This window comes from Semicossyphus pulcher, unplaced genomic scaffold, assembly GCF_022749685.1.
Source record: "Semicossyphus pulcher isolate SPU_LCO1_2020_fin unplaced genomic scaffold, fSemPul1.0.p SCAF_20, whole genome shotgun sequence".
Taxonomy (NCBI): Eukaryota; Metazoa; Chordata; class Actinopteri; order Labriformes; family Labridae; genus Semicossyphus; species Semicossyphus pulcher.
Genome location: NW_027211694.1, coordinates 9,261,070 through 9,283,429, shown reverse-complemented (window position 1 = coordinate 9,283,429; position 22,360 = coordinate 9,261,070). Strand labels below are relative to the sequence as shown.

Below are 22,360 nucleotides of genomic sequence, written 5' to 3'. Positions count from 1 at the left end.
GAAAACAGCTGATCTGTGGTAACCTGTAGACACGGGGTGCAGGAGAATGTTTGGGTTGCTTGGCAACAACAGTCCAGTTCAGTTAAGTTGTGGAGCTAGTTGAGTTGGTGGAGCAAAAAGTTATCTGTTGTTGATTGTAACGGTTTACTACTATTTGCCGTTTGTATAACTGTTGTATAAAAGCAATTAGAGATAGACCGATATGTTTTTTTCAGGGCCGATACTGATTAATAGTAGTCAAGGAGGCCAATAACCGATATTTGAAGCCGATATTCATTTGCAGTAAAAGTGAAAATATTGGCGTCAAAATTTTGAATAATACAAACTCCAACACTTAACTTTGTTTAAATGCCTTTAAGCATATGCATCAGAGCCAAAATAACCCAGTTTTAAATTGATCTCTTATTAAATTAATTAAAAAAAAAAAAAAAAGAAAAAAAAGGCGGATGCCGATATCCGTCAAAATGCCGAATATCATCGCCGATAATCGGTCTATCCCTAAAAGCAATATCACACTCAAGGTCATGATGCTATACTGAATATCAGCACGGCTGTGAGTCGGTTGATGATATTCAGTACATCACTCCCTCTCATGTTATATTGCTTAATTGAAAATCACCATCCTGGATATTATTTTCTCTTCACAGCTCAACAGGCAAAGATGCATCCCCGATGCCTGTGTTGGATGTCAGCACCCTGTCCACCCCACGCAAGCTTTTGGATTCATCACAGTTCGGCACACCTGGATCCAGCAGTGGTACGTCTCTAAAGTCGAGTTAGAAGGGGGAAAAACAGGGAATTATAGACAAAACAATGGGTGAAGAAGGCAAGAAGGTGATGGTAAAAGAAAGAAAAGCAAACTGGAGTCGGATTTAAAAGGATGTAGCGTGAAAAATATATGTATAAATATATAAATATATAAAATATAAGTTATATAGTTTACTCTCCATTAAAACTGCATATTTTACGAGGACCATACAGTCAACAACACAGCCTTGATGGTCTTTTTGGATAACAAAGTGTTTGGATTTCAATTTGCAATTTTATTTTCACTGTGCTAATATTCGTAGCGATAATGAAGTCATTAGCATCACTCTGGCTTACATTCATTTGCATGTCATTATGAGTACGCACTGCCCATGTGCACACTCAACACACCTAGTATGACTGCAGAAACTAGATCTAAACTCTTATACAAAAACGCACACACCCACATGTCTTTCCTTGGGGCTAATGTCATAACATCGTCAACTATGATCATAACATACATTTCCATCGCTGGCGTTATAATCATTTCGTCTCCCATCACACCATCCGTCACACAGCGTCTCTGTCATCACAGCGGGGGAGCAGCATTCATTATATTCAAACTGGTAACCAGCGCTTTAAAAGGCTCTGATAATGCGGACCGCTGTATTCAGGAATGTATGAATTCTCTCTTGGATGTTGGGGCGTCGAGGCAGCGCTGCATTCCTTCCAGGCAGAGCACAGAGGAACGCAAACAAGAAGATAATGAAAAAAGCTAATCCTGCAATAACGTGGTGTTCCCTTGGTGCTTCTGAGTTTTTATATTAAGCCTGGCTTTTTTTTTTTTCTTTTTTTTTTTTTTTACCACCCACTGTTGGCATTCAGAGTTAGCAACTCACCACTTCTTTTTAGCTCTGTCGATACCAGGAAATCACACACCATACTGTAGGTACCAGTTACAACAGGAATATTAGCGTATTGCTGCTGCTACCTTAATGCTAACACAATTAGCTTAAAGTTGGCTCCATCTTTATGCCATTTATGACAATTAAACTGTACTAGTTTTCTCTGCTGTTCTCCATCTCTGCCTCTTTCTCAGCTACGACCCTCGATTAAGCTTTGAATCTCATCTTTCGTCTGTCACAGCGAACGTGCACCCCCTGACCTCAGAGACACAAATGATCACTTCTACATAATATCTGTTCTATTCACCCACCCTGAAGGCCTCAAAGTAAAAGCTTTACAACAGAATCCTCAATGTTATGCAAAGAGAACACTGCTAATTAGCTACCGGCAGTCAGTAAGTGCCTATACGCCGTCATGCTAACAACCGTGGTCACGACACAGCAGCCGGCTTCCATCAACGGCCTTGCTTGCCATTTTGTCTAATAGCATTAGTGCACCTCATTTGTAGCTAGTAATTGTCATAATTATTACACAAACTACAGTTGGAATGGGGGAAAAGAGGAAATACACCCAAAGTCCATTAACTTGCCATAAACATTAACTCTCTTAACGCGCTTTGATGGGGAATTGGGAGGCCCCATCTAATGGAAATTAGAGCATCATTCGATGCTGCCACTCTCAATTGAACTGCTAATGTGGCTAAGTCAGATGGAGAGAGCACAAAAGGGGTGGGGGGATTACGGGATTGGTGCAGGTGTCAGCGTTTACAAGAGAAAGATGCAGTTTGTTTACGTGGAAAGCAATGATTTTATTTGTTTGAGTGTTTTATTAAAAAGGTGATTGTTGATGTTATGTATGTTGTTGGAAAATGCATCAAGAAAACAGGACGTTCCCCTTTTCAGAGCACAATAACTCAAACACACAACATGAAGAGAGTAAACAGTCTGTTTATCAATAAGAAAGGACTGTGCAGGACTTAAAGTATTTGCTAATCTTTGCATGTGTATATGCTGTGTTTACTTTCTTTAGTGCGTGAGCTGCAGCAGGATGGGCGGGAGTTTAACCAAGCGGACCTCCCTGAGGTGGATCCAGAGGAGAACAGTGCTGAGTTCATGGGCATCCTCATCAAGGTACGCAGGGTTGGGAGGGTTACTTTAAAAATGTATTCAGATACAGTTACTAATTACCTGTTAAAAATGGAATCAGAAACTTAAAGCTCCTGTGAGGAGTTTTTCACTGGTTATAAAACAGACTGTGAATGAAAGCAAACCAGACCATCAGCGACAAGATTGATTATTTCTATTTAGTTATTTTTTTACCACTTAAGCATGTACAGGACAAAATCAGCAAAGAGATATGAGGTACGGCTTTGTCCACAGGGGGCGCCAAAACCAACCAAAACAAGTTCCTCACAGGAGCTTTAATCCAATTATCACAATTTTAAAGTATATAATGTAACTGTTTACTTTCAGTTACTTTTGGATTACTTCAATTCTAAATCTGCAAATAAAAACAAGAGAAAAGGAATTTCAATACTTTTGAAATGCGCGAGTGCCCGTCTAAATTAATAGCGGTAATTATGCACATTTAAAAGTACTTGCTATTCACACTACTTCACACTCAAACTTCAAGTAAACTGATATAAACTTATTCCAGTTTGGGACATCTCCCACAACATCCCGATCGCGGCCATCACCAGAGTCACAAACTATTTTTCAGTAGTTGTAGTAGAAGACGACAGACATTTTTAACGTGAATTCTGTGCCACTAACGTTCGTGGTGTGTCTTACCTGTAAATGTTTCTTTAAATTAGATGTCGAGTACTTAGATAATGACAGCATTTTCACAGGCGGAAGGCAGAACTTGCACTGTGCTGCGATGTTGCTCCCATTTCCTCCTTTGAAGACAAAAGTTACAAATATTTTTTTCACCACAGGCCATCGCAACTTTGAGGAGCGGTTGTTGTGAGACTGTGTCGTAAAGTGTTGCACCGTGTGCGCGCAGCTGCATGGTATAATCAGAGACGGTCAGACAGACGGTTTAGAAATGAGGCGCCAGATGTTATAGAGCATGTATCTGTAATATAATTACCTCTTTGTTTCTGTCACTGTAACAGAATACAGTTGCTTTTTTTTGTTTCCTAATTACATAACACCGTTACTTGTATTCTGTTACTCCCCAAGCCTGAAGGAAGATACATAAACACTGCTGTTAAACTGTGACTCCTAACACCTTAATTACTTCCATCTTTGTGATCTATGCTGTTGATTCAGTGTCTCTCTGTTTGTATTGTCCCTCCTCTTTAGGCTCTGGCCAAGTTAAAGAAAATCCCAGAGACCATCAAAGCCATAATGGAGCGGCTGGAACCTGAGCTGAAACAGATCGTCAAGCGGTCCACCACTCAGATAGCAGACCACGCTTACCAGAGAGGGGAGAACCTGGCCCAGGAGAGCCAGCCAAGGTACAGTGAGGATAAGGGAGGATAAGAAAAGGTGCGCTGAAGGAGGAAAAATAACAGCTTTGGAGAGTAGAGAACGATGCCCTGAAGAGGGAGGATTGCAACAGATCAGTGCAAAAAGAGATTCATAATAAAACGTAAATGGAAAGGAAAATAGAGTTAAATAAATAGCCATGAAGAGGAAGCTGTAAGCAGCTCTGTCAAAAGATGAAAGCCGTCTTTTTGATATGATAATATTTGCCTGATAGAAAATAATAAGCAGCATTAGCCATGTTTCCACAAAAATGATCAGTGTAGACAGCGGTATGCAGCTGCTGTTGTTACAACTGAATAAAGACCTTAATAAAGCTGTCACTTGTAATCCTCTCAGCATTATATCTGTGAAAGAGTGTTATCATAGCAGCCTGGTTGCTTATTCTGCTGTAGTTAAAGTATTCCCATTAGGATCAATTCCCCAGGTTACATCTCTCTCCTGTGGTTGTTAAACCTCCCTGCAGATTCTTACTGTTTAGAATACTACTGACTTTGGTAAGGCATCAGTCATTTTAGCTGCAGTCTTTAAGGTATATTTAGAGCTGACAGTGAAGGCAGCAGACAGCGTGTTTTCAGTGCAGTCCCAGTGTGTTCATCGTCAGACAGTCAACCAGGTATGAAACACAGTAAAGGCTAGAACTGGAGTCACACCTGCCTTAGACCATGAAAACAGACACTCTGCTGCTTTAAACCCAGACAAGTCATGCTTAAACACACCCACACGCACACACATAAACAAGCTCACACCTGCCGTAGAGGACTGCTGCATTTTAAAAGCAGTCACATCCAGCTCCTGCAGACATACCGGCACAGTGAGCAGACTTGTGGGGGGGGGGGGAAACACAGGTCTCACTCCACTGATCCCGAACCATTTAAGAGGAACGTCTTGTTTTCTGTCAGGGATGTTCTCTCCGGCCTCGTCTGGCTTCCTTCTCCCGGTGCCCGCTGCTGAATCTCATCTGACCTCAATGTAATAGGCCGCCGTGTAGCTCATTCCCCAGCTCTACTCCTCGCAGATTGTTTTAAGTTTGCCTGCGTGTGCGAACGCGTGCGAGCACTTAACACTGTATTTGTGTCACACTTTAGAGGTTTGTGTGTGTACTTTGTATTTGGTCGCATACACACCTAGTTCTGCCTATGTTCACTTCAATTTAAAGTCAAGGCTTGTTGCTATGGAAACTCCAACCAATGTACCACTTGTGGGGAACAATGGTGTTGCATATTGCACACTATATTTTATAGCTCTGCAGACTTGCAGGCAACACTTAAGCACTTTACAGGCGGTGTGTTGTTACTTTAGGAGCTTTATGTTCTCATTCACCTCCTCTGTGATCAACCTTATTGGAAGTGCTTTTTATTTCCAACTCCATATAGGTCCCAACTAAATGCACGAAAGCTGTTAGCATGCACCGCTGATCTGTGAGCTGCTCAGTTTGATTTACATCAAGTCAGACTTTTTCGTTGTGCGCAGAAACGTCATTTCTGTTTGCTTTGTTTTGAGCGTAAAGTAGACTCTGAATCTCTTAAGAGAGAGAGCTGATACAAAGTGGAGAAATGCTTGAGCGACCGAAGAACATTAAAATAAAAGGCTAAGTGTTTTAAATCCAATTTAAAAACAAGAAACACACATTTATCACAAGCTTGAGTGCTTGTCTCTTTTCTGCGTTTTTTTTTCCTGCCTGCTCTGTAGAGTGGTCACTGGAAACTTCTGAGGGACAAATCTGTGTGAGTTTCTACTTTATGTCCATTTGTGTATGACGGGGAGGATGACCAGGCACTTTTAATACATCAAAAATGGTTCCTTTAAACATGTAATTTAATTTTCTAGCAACCAATCTAACGGTAATCAAATTCGGACGCTAAAATTGACCTCCAAAAATAAAACAAATGTACTGATGGTCAGTTATTGGACTGGATGCACACTGGTGCGCTCCCCGATGTCTCCCCCGACTCTTCATCAGCCATGTGTGGGTTAGCTTCGATCCCGAGGGGAAATAAGAAGTGAAGCCTCAAAGAACAGACGATATGGATTAGGATGGCCACCACTGGGAGATAATGAGGAGGACTGGGCTGTCTGTGCGGGTGAGATGGGGGTATAGTTGGCGTGGCGACAAGGTCACAGCCATATATTTTGTCCCTGTCTCCCTAAATGCATGCATACATGATCGCGCATCTTTTTAAAGCCGCTCCTCACTGTGTGTCTTCTCTCGTCAGGCCTTCATGTTTATGCATGAGGCAGAGAATTCCTCGACTCGTTGGCATTTCACAGCTCCTCTTTTCCGTCTCGCGAACATCTCCCATTCACCGAGTTATATCTCATAGTGATTTGTGCCCGCTTTCGTCTCCATTAATAACATTTACTCGCTGCTACTGCCAGTGTAGTGACAGCGCGCCAACCAAAATGCCCCCTAGTGAAACATTCATCTTGCCTTTACATTATCCTTATACCTTCCCAGGAAACCTTGGCCACGTCCCAAAACTTTCAGCATGCATTCTTTTCTTTAAGCATGCAAATTGGTGCTAATTTATCTTGACTTGGCATTAATGAGGTACGGACTCGGGTGCTTTTGGAGTCAATTTAATAGAAGACGGTTTGGAAGAGTATATACATCTATTTATGGATATATGAATTACTACTCGACAGTGACAGTGTTGGCTGTAATATCTCCACTAAGATAAAGTGGGCACTCACTGGCATGGGTGCACCAGGGACTCATTCAAACTCAACTAATGTAACCTGTGTTCCCTCTTTACTTTGAAAGCTTTGTCCTTGCGCAGGAAGCAGGTAGAGCAAAGTCAGTATGAAAGCATTAGCGTAGATGAGGCAACTGTGGGTTTCCAATCCAGAGCGTAGCACTCAGATCAAGTGGAAGGTCTGTTTGGTTTTGGCTTCGCTTTCTTCTTCAGCCACAGCCATTTAGGACTAATGAGAATAGCTGTTCATTTGAGTCCAGGTCGGGCTGCTCGGACCTTTTTCGATAGTAAGGCCAGGTGCTGGGTTATTACTGTCGGAAATGTGAATGAAAACAGGGAGCTGCTGTACCAACTGGTGCATTCAAAGACACTCAGTGTACTCATGACTAGATTTTCTGTTGTTAATGATTTCCTTCCTTCTCTTAAGGTCAGCTTAAGTACAAATGTATACATATTTAATCATTAAAGGGGGGGTATTATGCTAATATCAAGCTTCACATTTTACTCTGTGATACCTGTGGAGTAGCTTAGCATAATTTACAGTTAAAAAAACTGCTCTGTGCAGGCCTTCATACAGCCTCTGCTTGAAACGTCAGTCAGCTCTTTCCCTTTAAGAAACCCCGCCCCTACAAGCCCGCTTCCTTCCGATTGGCCAGCTCTCCAAAGCCTGCTGTGACGCCACAAAGTGCTGCGGGTAGAAAAAACGGTGTAAAACCTGGCGTTCGCAGCAGCCTGCAGACTGAGCTGAGAAGCCTGTGGATTACTCCAACATACTTTTACCTACAGATTTGAAACTTCACCCATGTTTAGTCTGGACATCAAACATTATAACATTATATATATGTCTTAAAATGTGAAACGACATAATACCCCCTATTTAAGGAGAATGTATCTCTGCACATATGCATGAAGAGGCTTTACCAATTTAAAACAGCAGATGCTGGAGATCTACAACTGGTGCTATTATTGTAAAATCATGTTTGAAAAAATGGATATCTGCTTTTACCACCACATATTAGGTTACCAAAGGCATCAGTATGTCTCGGCTGTTTTACAATGAATTCCGATGTGAGGCAAACCTGCAGAAGCACTGAAAGCCATCTCTAATTATGCTAATTCTTTGGGTTTGCGTAGGCTTTTAATGGTGAAACCAGGAAAAAAAATGTTACCTGGTGGCTGTAACTAGGAGTCGGGCTGCCCTCCATGAGTCATTTTGTTCTATTTCTCATATTAAAACAGCAGCTTAGTTCTTTGGCGGCTCTCTGATTCCTTTGCAAACCAAGGCTGAGTGGTGTAATGTAAGAGTGGGGTACTTTCCTTACCAATAGAATAAGTCTCATGATTGTTGTGCTGGCTGTGCTTCTCCTGCATTAGATAGTAATGGACCAGACCTTCCAAAAGTGAACAAAATTCTTTCTTTAATTACAATTATTTTTTGTTTACATAAAGTATTACTTCTCTTAACTCGTATTGATCCCTCTTTCCCCACTCTCCTCCGTCCCTCTTGTGCCTCCTCCTCTCCCTCCCTTTCTGCTCTTCCTCTGGCTCCCTCTACAGGCTGCTGCTGGAGCTGCTGGAGCTTTTGTTTGACAAGTTCAAGGCAGTGGCCCAGGCTCACAGCGTGGTGTTGGCTCACCTGCAGCAGATCGCCGTGCAGTGCCCGAGAGGGGCTCACGAGGAGGGCATCAAACTCTACGAGCAGGCTGACGTCTCTGCCAAGATCCAGACGGTTCTGCAGGTCAGATATGAGCAACGATCACTGCATCCAGACCATTAATATGTGTGCTTAGTATAGTTTAAAGTAGATAGAGTTTGTGGCAGTTGTTTGTCCTAACAAAGTTTCCCCTATTACATCATCCACAAATCAAGGCTACTTAGATTTGTGGTATTATTATGCCTCTTCTCCATTAAAATTTCTGTTGCCTCTGTTGTTGAATTGTAGCCCTGCGCCTCTTAACAAGATGCTTTCACGGTGACCTCGCTGTTATTTGTTCTGTCTTCCCTTCCTGGCATACCCTTAGGCTTTTATTTTATCTACTGCCATGGACATTTTTTCCATCCTTTATTTATTTTCCATCCGGCACTTTTCTCAAAACCGATTTAATTCACCTCCTCTCTTAGTAAATTAATCAGACGAGGAACTGGCGATGATGGCATTCAGACTGTCAGCAGAAAGAGACAAAGACAGGGGGAGGCTTGATTACTCGGATTAATGTAAGGTTCTTTAATTGGTGTGTATTCATGCTGGGTTCTTGCTCCCTGCTCCCGTTTGATTGGCTGAGGGGATGAGCAGCTGTTGAGCTGACCTGTGATGATTCTCGGAGGGAGTAAGTGGCAGTCGTTGCTCTCAAAGCGATCAGTGTGTGTGTTTGTGTGTGTGTGTGTCCATACTCAATGAAACAGCATTTTCCCTTTTGCTCCTTCACTAGGAGTTGCGCAGTTTTAATTGATAATCCCTCATGTGTAGCCGCCTTTAAAGGGTCAGTTTGCTGATTTTCAACCTCAGTTCTGTCATGCTATTATGGGGAGCTAATGCCATTATGGTAAATGTAGTTTCACTCTGTGTCTTTAGAGGACGCTATCCGCTTCTCCAATTGGCCTTGGAAAACCTCCACCAGACTACCTAAAAAGCGCCATCTGACGGAGGCCAGGGAGCTTGCTAAACTACACTTAATCAATCTAGGACGCCCGCCTCCGATGTCATGTCTCGTTCAGAGTCGTCAGGTTTGAAATGTAGACTGCAGACCTGAAGATTTTTTAGACGATCCACCGGTATATTCTTGTCGTATTTTGGATTCTGTACCGCTCTGAGCCGGTAGTTTGGAAAACGGTATTTCACTCCAGCGTCTCTCGCCGGGCCGCTCCTTTCAGAGGGAGGGGCGCAATGCACGCTGGGTGTTGTAGGAACGTAGAATGGACGAAACCACAAGCTGTTTGTACAACTTTCTCCACAGCTATGGCGCCAATTTCAAATATTATTGCTTCTATCGATTACAGAGAACACCGGCTTTGACTGACAGTGGCTTTTTCCAGGGGGTGAACTGCCCCTTTAAACTATTTGTAGAATTTGCAAGTGGTTGAGGTGCTTATTTCTTAATTTCAAGTTGTTCTCACACATTCACGACTCAGACATACTCTATAAACATATTCAATAAGAACTTGATATCTCTTTTTACGGGCTGGATGATGCAGCAGGAAACACATTTTCTCAGAGAGCACTAATGCTTTGATTTATTCCATGTTCAGTAATCAAACAGGGTCTTTTAGTTGTTTTTTTTCCTGCACTAACATGTGTTTTTACTGATCACCAAAGTGTAAAATTAAATAAACAGCTTTTCTTTAGTCAAATTGAAAGCCCATCTATTTCTAACTCACCCTCTATGGCTCGTCAGCCTCCAATAACTTTCCAGCTGGCACACATGAATGCGTAAACACAGGAGTGTTTAGGTGCATGCGCTTGTTTCCCAGGGTGTGATTGTGCATAGGCATGTACTGTAATAGCTCTGCTGTACCAGCGCAGTTATAGCAGGCATTAAGCCATTCCCCTGTATGCAATCTCTGCCAACACCCAGTTGCCAGGGGCTCCACTCTCCCCTGTCTCTGCGATGTGAGATAATGTAATCTCTTGATTAGAATACTCATTACGTGAAATGAGGTTTTCTTATTCACTCACTCGTGTTATTATTTCCTGACCGATTGTATCAATGCGAAGGCCCCTCGTCCATCGCACCCCGCCGCTCGCCATTTCTCTCATCTCTTGCTTGTTGTTCGTTTGTCTCTCTCTCTAACCTTCCATTTCCCTTTGCGTCATCCTTTTGCAGCATCACTGCCGCTGCCTCTGTATTACAGACTCTCAGTTTCCCTACACCTCGTGCATACCCTTCTTGCTCCTTGTAATTTCCTTCTTAATCTCATTATCTTGCTTTCTTTTTCTCTCACAACTCCCACACTCACTTTCACCCCCTTTTCGTTTAGCCCTCTCTGTCCTAGAGAGTCGCATATCAGCAATGAGAGAAATTAAATTCCTACGGCTCCCACGGTGGCTCTGTCAAGTTTTATTGGATACTGAGCCGGTACTTATCTTGCATATCAAGACCCTCAAAGGGGCAGGAACCTATGCAGCAGTTGTCAAAATGTGGCTAAGAACTTTATTTGATTCTTGTCTTTTGTCTCTAAAGTTTATTTTTTTTATTTTAACCCTTGTTTCTCTTCTTACCTACAAAATATCCATCCATTATCTACACCGCTTATCATGTTCAGGGTCGTGGAGCTGACCTCAGCTGTCATTGGGCGAGAGGCGGGGTTACACTGTGGACTGGTCGCCTGTCAATCACAGGGACACAGACGCATACGTTTAGTGGCAACTTGCTGAAACTTAGCTAGCTTGAAATGTAGTAATTAGTAGTAGTAACGTTAACATTAGTAGTCAGAAGTGAGTTTGCAAAAATTTCGATGACAGCTGGTTGCCATAGGTTACACATAATTATCTGCATAGCGTCCCCCCAGTCCATGGCTCCTTAGGTTTGTGACGTCTCAAACCTGTCAAACTGAAAACGTGTTGTTCAGCCTGTCCTTGGTACACTGCAGCTTAAAAGCAGACATGTTGTCAGTCATGTTGTCCCTGATATATGTCATAGCACATGAAAAACACCACATGGAGATGTTTACAAGGTTAAACACTTGATTTACACTGGAGGAGGTCTTTAAAGTTATTATACCCATACTAGCATCAGAAATGCCTCTGATACAGTCTGAAATGCTGTGTCATGTACACCACAGCCCACACAGCAATGAAACATATTAAGGCTGCCACTAGCAACTACTGTTTTAAAGCAGAAGAACTGATTTCAGGTACATTTTCATGTGACTACAGCAACAGCATTGCTAGCAGAGATTGTAATACTCAACTGGGCTAGCTAAACGTTAGCAATCAATGTTTCTCTGTCACACATTTTAAGGCGCCGGGGTCAGCCCTACACATGGGTCTGTATGTGACTGACTGACTGACTGACTGAGCGAGTGACGGTACTTTCAGAGCCAAATAAAGTAAATAAAATAACAACAACGGACCGGGAAACACTTCAAAATAAAAGCATCGTGTACAAACGAGGGGAGTCAGAATTCCAGATCAGGCTTTTACTTTGAAAAAAGCATACCGGAAGTGTTGACCTACTCACTCTCCATGCCTGTGACTGAGGAAGAGATGTTAATATTGCTGTCAGAGATCAATAAGACTCATCAAAATTCATTCTCACCGTGTATTATGACCAAGAACCGCACGTGGCTCGCGGTAAAAATAGACGAGCCTCCTATTGTCAAAATTTTCGCCGCGTGTCACGCCTGCATTGTAGTGACTCATCTGTTTTCATGCATTTCAAATTAAAATGAAAACTTCTTGCAGCCCTCACGCACACGCCACGCTTCCAGTGTTGCCCACACCATAATAATTAAAGGTAAAAACGTAAACTAAATGTTAAATGTGTGCGTCTCCATGGTCAAGAAGGGTTGCAAGCCGGTTAGCCTAGCTCGTTAGTTGATGCTCAGCTTGTTCTTTGGTTTGGTTCCGTCAGTGTTCTGAGCCAGAACAGATAACAGTGATAGTAATCACATCACTTCCATACAGGGTTAGTAGTACAAAGCTGCTTTTTAACGCACTGGTATCAGAAGGAAACCCTGTCGTGGCTAATTCTCTACTTTAGGTGAATCAGCATCTGGAAAGAAAAAATGGTACCCAAACTTTTAGTATCTCTCCCCCTTCACAGTTAAACCATTTGAATCCCTGCCCGTCTTGCACCTCTTACATATTGCAGTTCACATCTTTGACATGCACAGAAACCTCTCGGTAGGTGTTATTTTTTCCACACTTTGAGAGGTGGAGAAACCACGTTGACCTTTCCACATGACATACCAGCAGACAGATGCGAGAACCGACAGAAACACAGGCTGCACCCAGCTACAAGGCCTCTGCAGAGAAAACGCCGTTCATCAATACGTGACTGGGGCTCGGTAGGCTTCGAGTGGGGAGCAGGTAAACAAGCTTTTGAAAGTCAAGATTCGTGTAATGGTTCTAATCCCTGTTCAGAGATGCTGGAGACGCTTCTGCCGGCTGCTAATTTCAGCATGGAAGTATTGATTTAAAAGACTGCATGCTGGAAAAAGCCACTTTTTCATGTCTCCTTCTTTAGAATGTGCGAGTATATCTATTGATTATTCACACCATTATTGAATTTACATTTCTAAGTGTACGCAACGGCACGCCTTTGCTGCTCTATCTCCTTTTTTCCCCCTTTTTCCATCAGAAACCGTCACGTCTTCAAAGTTGCCTGAATTATCAAAGAAATGGCGGTGACTGGGATTTCTGTTCATCCATAAATGTTTAATATGCTTCTCTTACCCTTGTAGTAGGAGCGTCACATTATCATGACTGCCAAGTTTAACGTGATGTTTTCTGAGTCAAAAACAACATCAGGTGCCAAATTCAAAGTGTCCTTCTCCTCGTTAATGGGACTGAAGTTACAATATGTTTTCAGGCAGTTGCGAAACACAGTTCATAAAAGATCCGAGTTCGTAAACCATGTGCATTCTTCATTAACAGTGTTATTTAATGTATATTTGGCACCCAGAGTGCGTCTCCGGCTACCGTCGTCCATCACCCTTTGACCTTGTCGGCCGTTCGGTGTGAGGCGTGCAAGTTTGTTAATTAGCTCGCCATTTGCGCATTCTGCAGGGATTTACGGCTGGGTGACTGCGTGCCATGTCCGTTGTCTGCCGCGAGTGTGTGACCGGAGTGCAAATCACACTTTTAATGAGTAGCTCCCTCTCCGCAGACAGGGAACTTTGTGCCTGCATTCAAAAATATGGAAAGATGCTGACTGTCTGCCTTCTGAAAGGACTGATTTCCAGATCATAGAAACAGCACCAGAGAACTTTTGCTTATTAACATTTTGTACTGTAGCGAGAGATAAGGCGAGGGCTGAGTGTGCTCGGAATAAAAAGCGAAATATTAAAAAGCAAAGTTAGATAAAAGTGACTTTAAGGTACCTTTGTGACACCAAACAGTAAAATCCTCTCTCTATTCTAAGCTGTGATTTTCCCGGGCTTTGGGAAATCTTTTAACTTATTGCCTCCATCCGTTTCTTGAATTAAACTAAATGTCTTGAATGAATGATTTCATTGCCAAGGATAAAGCAAGACAAAGGACGGATGTTATGGTAGTGCCAGGAAATATATAAATATACACGTGGCTTCAATGTGCCGTGCCCTCTCTCGGGCTCATCAGCGGAGTGAAAACGAGCCGTATTGAACTGCCAAAGCAGCCAGAAGACAATGATCTCTTTTAATTAGATATGAAGCGCACGTTGTTCTCGCCCAACATTTTAATCAACGTGTCACATTTATTCTGCCCTCCGAAGCCCTGTCATATTTACATACCGCTGGAGTGCAGTGAAGTCTACCATCTTCATGGTGTTGCAAAGTCACACCGACCCCCCACGCTACCCTCCACCTTTTTCTACTACATCAAAATCACTGCTGATGTATGTTTTTGTAATAGCTTCCTTGACTTGTTAATCAACATTCAAACAAAATGTAAAAGCACCCGAGTTAGCTGAAAGGCTATCATCGATTTGCCAGGTGTTGTTGGCATCCTAAAACAACAAAAACAATTCAATAGTCACAATAAAAGTATATTAGTTTGTGATAAAAGCATACAATACAGACAACGTTAAACAACATGAGTGGACAGAATCCGATTCACAGGTGATATGCAAACAGTTCAAGCAGTCAGTGTTGACATTTTTAGTTATCAACAAGCCATTTCTTCACATTACACCTACAAGAATGATATGACAGGGACTCTCTTATTGACTGTGGTACTGAATTCCATTGATGTGATGCTCTGAGGGAAAAGACGGCCTGACTGAATGCAGATTTTCTGAGTGGGATGGTGCAGTCCCCCCTAGCTGCACCTCTAATTGCTCTAACAAAGGAGGAGGAGGAGCTAAACCGTTCATATTCTTATAGACTAGACATATTTTTGTATTTTTTGAGGTTTTAGCAGCTAAGCAGATTATATTTCTTTATGATATGGCAATGATGAAAACTGAATGGCTTCTTGTCTCGAGTTTGAAGTGCTTGTTTATTAGGGCTGGGTTTAAAAAATCGATTTTACCGATTCGAATAAATCCTGAGATCGACCTTTAAAAACACGTCTAAAAAACTTGTCTGATCACTCGCTTTTCTGAGCGCTCCTGAACGCAGCACGACTCAGCCGAAACGCAGTGAGGGAGACATGCCCGGACTTGTTTACTGCAGCTACTACGGAGACATCAGTGATTGCAGACGGACTCTTTTTATCATGTGTGCGTCCGTGAATATGTAAGTTAGTTTTGCACTGATGTTTATGTTACTCTCTGTTAGTGTCGGTTTCGGCCGCCTGTGTATTTTTCGGCATGTTGTACAGTATGCCTTTCCCCATAACTCTGAGTCTTGTGTGGTTTTGTTCTCAAATCTCACGCAAGTTGAACTCCAGTTTGTTTAATCAAAAATTCATCATAAAATTGTTACTATTGTGTTGACTGCTGTGTGTTTGTCATGTTGGATAAAAAGTAGATGATGTAACTTCTTTGGGGTCAATTCTTATTGTAAACATTTTGATAATGCACCAGGTTAGAGGTGCACCGATATTGTAACTGAAATACCCCAAAACAAATCGAATCGGGACCTTGTGAATCTGAATCAAATCGAATTGAAGTGAGCGACACCCGGCCTTATTGTTTATATAATGATTCCATTGTTTTCAGTGCTGCAGAGTGTGCAGCGGACCAGCTTGTGAGACAATAGGTGATGTGGGAGAAAACAATTGAGTGGAAGAAATAACTTCAGTTTCCCTTGATAAAAAGCGTCTGGTAAACCTGAAATTGCCAGACTGCATTTTACTTTATTGCTGACTTTGAAGTTTTGAAGCTGAGGTCTGACTTTGCTCTGCAGAAGGGAACAGTAGTAAAGTTGTTTTTGTATTTAAGTAAATTATATCTAAGAAAAGGCATTCTATCAGAGAAACTAGGGGCCGTTTGGTGACAAATGATTCAGCACAAAGTTTCCATATGTCACCAAAAATCATGCTGAACTTCATTTACTGCAATTATTATATTTAATAGAATTCATTAGATAAAGACTGCAGTCGCTACTGATACCAAAATGGTAAAGTTAACCCTTAATGTAAACCAGTTATAGCCAGTAATATTGTCAATAGTCTATTTGTGTTTCCTCTCCCTTGTCTGCTCTGCTCTTAAAACAAACAGTCATCCTTAAGCTTTCAACACATCCCCTGCTATTTTCACTACATAATAGAACGACAGTCTAAAAGGACACATATTCCTAAAGGATAGTATCCATAGAAACACCTCTCAATGCTACAAACTACTCTATTATTCTCTCTTCTTTGTCTAACTATGTATGAATGTTTTCACATCAAAAAACCATGTCGAGGACACAGCAAGGACAGAGAGAAATAAAATGGGTTTCAGTGAACACGCAGGCACATCTTCCTTTTCCCCCCGTCAACAAGATAGCCTTCAAAAGATTGACTAGATGCGCTACACTCCAGGTGGGAACCCCCACTGGTTAGCGGCGGTTCAGTGCTGCGGGAGAAGCTGTGGCTGAAGCTCTGTCAGAACTCGTGAAGGTTATTGAAGTTTCTGGAGCACAATCAATACGGGGTGTGTAAAGAACACTTTCTCTGACGGCCAAGGACACTTTGGACTTAAACTTCAAGCTAGCAGCGAGGGATATCAGTCGATGTGTTTTGTGACAAGACACCAGCCAAGAGATTTAGCGGGGAAACAGCCAATTTCAATAAAGCCTCGAGAAAGGGACAAATTGTTGAGATTGCTCTCCCACCTGCTTTTCAGGTGACTTAATAAGAAAGAGAGCGTGGAAACAAAGAAGGAGGAAATTAAGTGATAGTTATTTCTTTCATTTTATCCAATTCACCGCTGAGTTCCTGCAGTGACAAGTGCTCACCTGCGAGGCTTTGAGTGATGCTCTCTTAATTGTGCTGATTTGTTGGGTGTTAGGGCTTTAATGGACAGGATGGAGGATGAGGATACACTTTCTCCAGGCACAAAGGTTGACATCAGGACGTTAAGTTTGAAACGGCAGTGCTGGTGATGAATTACAAAGACGCACTGTGATGGAGCTTTTCTTATTTAATAGAACTTAACACCCGCCAGAGACATCTGGTTTTAAGTTTGGGACGCGACCCAAGCCACTCAAGAGACGCACAAACGCTGGAGTTGATGTGAACTCGTGAGCTTCGCCTTTGTATCTGGTGTGAAGAGCCTTTTTCCATGTCCGAAGTCTTCAAATATCACCCCTTCTTTCAGCCACTTTTTCACAGATTCACCCATGAACATTGATTATTTTTTAGAGAATTTGGGCAATTAATTTCCTCCTCCAGCTTTTCCATCAGCTTTTTGTAACCTTTTAGTATAATTTAGTTAGAGAAATGATGATTAAAACTGGCTCCAATTTGAAACTTGGCTCTTAGCTGCAATTGCAATTTCTGTTATTGTAAATGAAGTACTTTACGTTTTTTTTGTTTTCATCAATTGTGGATATGTAGTGTTTTGTGTTCCGTCGTTAATTTTGGCAGCTGTTTTAGATTAAAGCTGTGTCTCAATTCAGGGGCTGCATCCTTTGAAGGATGGTCTGTGGACGATTTCCCGTTTGGTCACCAGCTGTTCCCGCCCTTACCTTTGCGTCACAAAGCGCTGCTTGTGTCGCCTAGCAACAGGTTGCTAACTAGCAAAACTATTACACATAGCTTATTATTTTAAAGATAATCAAGGCCCCTTGTATCTCTAGTTAGTCGATTGAGCTGACCCCAAAAAACTTTTACATTTCAAGTGTATTCCTCGGCCATTTAAGAGTCGGCCATCTCTTTTGATTTGGCGCGCAATGAATCTTGGGATAAGCTGTGCCATGAAGGATGCACCGAATGGATCCTTCATGGCCTGGGAAAAGGATGGACGCTTTTGTCAACCGCATCTAAATGGGACAGCCTTCAACGCGCCGTCCTTCAAAGGATGCAGCCCCTGAATTGGGACACGCTTTATAGTTTTAGTCCAGATTTAGTCAATTTTAGTCAATAGAAAGTCATCAGAAGGACACTGGATTACACTTGTATGCTTGGCCCTAACTTTTCATCAGCAGACAGCCGAAGAAGCGTCAAATGACGCCTTAAACAGCTGTTTCTCTGTGAGTGAGGGAAGCACTGAGCCTGAAGCAGAAAGCCTGAGTTAACAGGAAGTTCATACCCACCTTCATCATACCCGTTATCTGTTACTGATGCTGGAGGCATTTACAAAACATGTATTTTAAACGTCTGTCAGCCCACCACTAACATTTAAGTCCTGTCTGGTCTCGTTAAGGAAAACAAAACAGACGTCCCGTCAGAGTTTAGATTATCAAAGATCTATTTTTAGCTCGTCAACGTCTCGTCTTCGTCATGGAAAAAAGTTTACGAAACTAACACCGGTTGGTTCTCTGGTTCCACTGAGGCAGCCATGCTGACGACTGCTCTTCATCATTATTTGCAAGAGAGGGACGCCTTTGGTCTCCCCATTCTCTCCTTATTACACTTTTTGCATACGTCCCAATGCATCCCTGTCTTTGCTACAAACATCTTCATGTCCTTTGCCTTGTTTGAAATCCAATTCCCTTTACCTAATCCTGCTTTTTTGATGTCGTTTTTTCTGATTCTTCTTTTTGTGCCTCACTGATGAGCCGCTCGGTCACAGACAGGTGACAGGAGTAAGATCCAGGCTTCTTTGTAGCTTGAGTAATAGCAATTTTAATGAGATTTCACGTGCTTGACCTGATGGGTAAGGAGGAAGCAAAGAAGGGAAGATTGTCTTTGTCATTGTATGGAGACGAGTACAATAGATCCAGGTTTTATGAGGAGTTGTGGGAAGTTGCCAAGACTTTATACGGAATACGTGTGAATCAAGCAAAACAGCGACCTCAGATTACATTTGTTAGAGAGGCTTTGTTACAAAGTTGTGTCGATATAATTGCAGTAACAGCACATGTGATTCAGATATATTAAGTGAGTGTCATCTTGACATCTTCTAACTAAATAAAGCCAATACTTTGCTGTAGTTTGGCTTTGCAATCAACAATTTAACAGGGCTAATGTAGCACTTTTTAAGGAGACAGCTTTGTGACTTGAGGTGGTGTAAAGAAAACGTTACATTTGCGAGGTGTTAGCTCTGTAGCGGTGTTTGCTGCCCCATACAGGCTTACAACCTCGCCAAGAAATTAATAGGAGATCCTTCAGTGAAGCTGAGGGCAGCGGCCATCTTTTTGTAACTTCCCTTGAAGGTGTTAAATCAGCAAAAACAGGCTATTTATCTTCTTACATTGTGTTCGTTTTTACTTCATTCTCTCTTTAGCATTCTGTTCGGTTTCCACTCCCCACCTACCATAATCCTTTGCTCTTTTTACACTGCACAACTCTACCCGTGACTTTATCTCTCCTCCCTCTCCACTCCCTCTGGTTTGCTTTCCGCCTCTCATCCCTCTCTCCTTCTATCTGCCTCTCTGTCCTAGCAGTCCAGTTAATTGCCTGCAAAGTTCACTCTGTCTCTGGGCTAATGCAATTTAAGTAGGGTCGGAGCCCCTTCATCAGCCCGGCGCTGGCATTTCATTAAGTCCACTTGGGCGTTAGCTTGCAAGCAAGTGGGGGTTCCGCTCCATCAGCTCATCATTAGTAATTAATACACTGATAGGATTAGCTGCAGCATGAGGCTGGTGGCAAGTGGAGGCCCGGGCGTTGCCAGTGCGAGAGGGCGTGTGTGATATGGCCTCCAGAGCTGCCTGTGAGAGTAATTGTTTTAGAGTAATTACATGTGCGGTTGAGGTTCGTTTGCAAGTTTAAACAACATATTTACATGAACATTAGCGACCAAGTGCAGAGACATTAGACTCATTAAACTTTACATCAGATCTTTTTTAAGTTTTAAAATTGATTTTTCTCCTCCAAATTTTATTTTAAGTTTTGTTGGATTGCATTGAAAAGACTGAATGCATCAATGAAATTCAGTTTTTGAAATGTAACATTAGGGATAGACCGATTATCGGCGCCGATATTCGGCATTTTGACGCATATCGGCATCGGCCTTTTTTTTTTTTTTTTTTTTTTTTAAATTTATTTTTTTTATCCGACGGCCGATAAGAGATCAATTTAAAACTGGGTTATTTTGGCTCTGATGCATATGCTTAAAGGCATTTAAACAAAGTAAAGTGTTGGAGTTTGTATTATTCAAAATTTTGACGGCAATATTTTAACTTTTACTGCAAATGAATATCGGCGTCAAATATCGGTTATCGGCCTCCTTGACTACTGATAATCGGTATCGGTATCGGCCCTGAAAAAAACATATCGGTCTATCTCTACATAACATATTGTATTCTGTTTCCATCGGAATAATGAACATGATATAATGATGTTTTAATTGGACAAGAGGAATTCCATGAGTGCTGATATGCTGTAGAGTACATCATCACTGGGACTTTTTACTCTGTAAATCACTCTATCACTCCGCCTCAGCCAGGCGTTTTAAATACTGTTAATTAACATTGAAGCAGACAGTGTATGCCTACATTAATCAAGCTAGTACTCTCTTATTTCAATGGTTGATATTAAATTAAAACAAACAGATAAATGTACATGATAAAAACAGCTGATCTGTGGTAACCTGTTGACAGAGTGCAGGAGAATGTTCAGTCCAGTTTCAGTTAAGTTGGGGAACAAGTTGAGTTTGTGGAGCAAAAAATAATCATTTGTTGATTGTATTTACTATTTGCTGCTTGTTATATAATAGCAATATTACATTCGAGGTTGTGATGTTATACTGAATATCGGCTTTGAATCAGTCGTAGGCACAATGTTTGGCTATGCTGGCAGTGCTGCTTTGGATGCTATTGTCAGTTATGGTTGTGTACTAATTTAAAATACCAAAAGAGCAACTTTACTTTTACAAAAAAAATGTGTCCTATACTTTCTTTTATGACTAAATACCTGCAAAAGTGCCGTCATTTCCATTAGCATCACCTTAAAATTTGTGTCAAGTGCTAATTAGCTAAATTTAGCATGCTAACACCCTGAACTAGCATTGTAAACAAGGTAAAAATGTAACCTGCTAAACACCCGGATATTAGCAATGCAAGTATGACACTGTTAGCTCGCTGATGTTAGCAGAAAGTGCAGCTTTACAGAGATGCTAGCAAGGCTGTATAATCATACTCTTATTGTTGTGTAACTTCTCGTAAACTTGTGTGCTGCACTTTAAAGGCTCTTTTGAATGTATTAATAATTCAGATTTTATAACAACACATATTCCAAGAGCTACCTGCCAAGCCATTATTTTTTTAATGGGTATACGTTCATGCTGCTGCTCTTGGATTAACTTCCAGGCTAGCATGTGAAGGCTTTCCCATGCGTGACGGGGGGTAGCTCTCCGCAGCGTTAATTACATCATTATGGTCGGGATGGATCTCCATCTGCTTGGCCATTACTCCTGTCCCATTCTGGGCTGACCCGCACTGCGCCTCAGAATTAGACACACACAGGCTAAATGGCCCTGCTAAATTATGAAGCTATTAGATATGGGAGGCTATTTTAGAACATATGTATTCACACAGAGAGAGCAATGAAGAAGGGGGACGACGGGCCGAGGTAGACAGAGCAACAGAGGGAAAAAATAGAAACGTGAAAAATGAGAGATGAAGCACTAAGAGAATTTGAAAAATGAGAGCCAATGAAAGCTACAGAGGGAATGAGCAGATAGAATGATAGAGTAGAGGAAGTTAACTTTCTCCGTCTGGCCGGAGTTTCAATGTGCTTGTCCTCAGCTATTGTTAGAAGTTGATAAGATTTTCATGAAGCATGATAAGACGTTGATGGATTTCACCATAGATCATGCAGACAGATCAGGGAAAAGGAGGACACGGATTTTTACGGCCGTCACACAGCCATATTAGGAGCTATTTTTCTATTTCAAAGGATGGATGTTCTTTAGTTTTTCAGGATTGGCTTTTTACTGTGGTCAGTATTTTGCCATTAGTGATAAATCTACAATCTATGCCACCTCAGATCTGCTGAATCTTTTCTCAAGAAAGATTTTTTTAATTGCATTTGACATGAAACAGGATTTGGAAACATCCATCCATCCATGATCTACACCGCTTATCCTGTTCAGGGCCACAGGGGAGCCTATCCCAGCTGTCACTGGGGCGAGAGGCGGGTTACGCCCTGGACTGATCACCAGTCAATCACAGGGCTGACACGCAGAGACAGACAACCTTTCACGCTCACACCTACGGGGTTTAGAGCCACCAATTAACCAATTAACGAGCATGTCTTTGGACTGTGGGAGGAAGCCAGAAGGGACAGCGCTAACCACTGCACCACTATGCAGCCTGGATTGGAAACAGACAGAAATAAGGCAAACTGTTCTC

General features: G+C 41.9%; 1 protein-coding gene across 1 annotated transcript in view; it reads left to right on the top strand.

The window, feature by feature from the left end:
* Window positions 1–22,360, top strand: part of exoc4 (exocyst complex component 4) — a 132,664-nt gene that overhangs the window by 10,979 nt on the left and 99,325 nt on the right. The window contains exons 5-8 of the mRNA XM_069671506.1: window positions 648–757; window positions 2,683–2,783; window positions 3,960–4,114; window positions 8,396–8,576. Of these exons, the coding sequence (XP_069527607.1) occupies window positions 648–757; window positions 2,683–2,783; window positions 3,960–4,114; window positions 8,396–8,576 (547 nt within the window). The remainder of the gene's footprint in view (window positions 1–647; window positions 758–2,682; window positions 2,784–3,959; window positions 4,115–8,395; window positions 8,577–22,360) is intronic.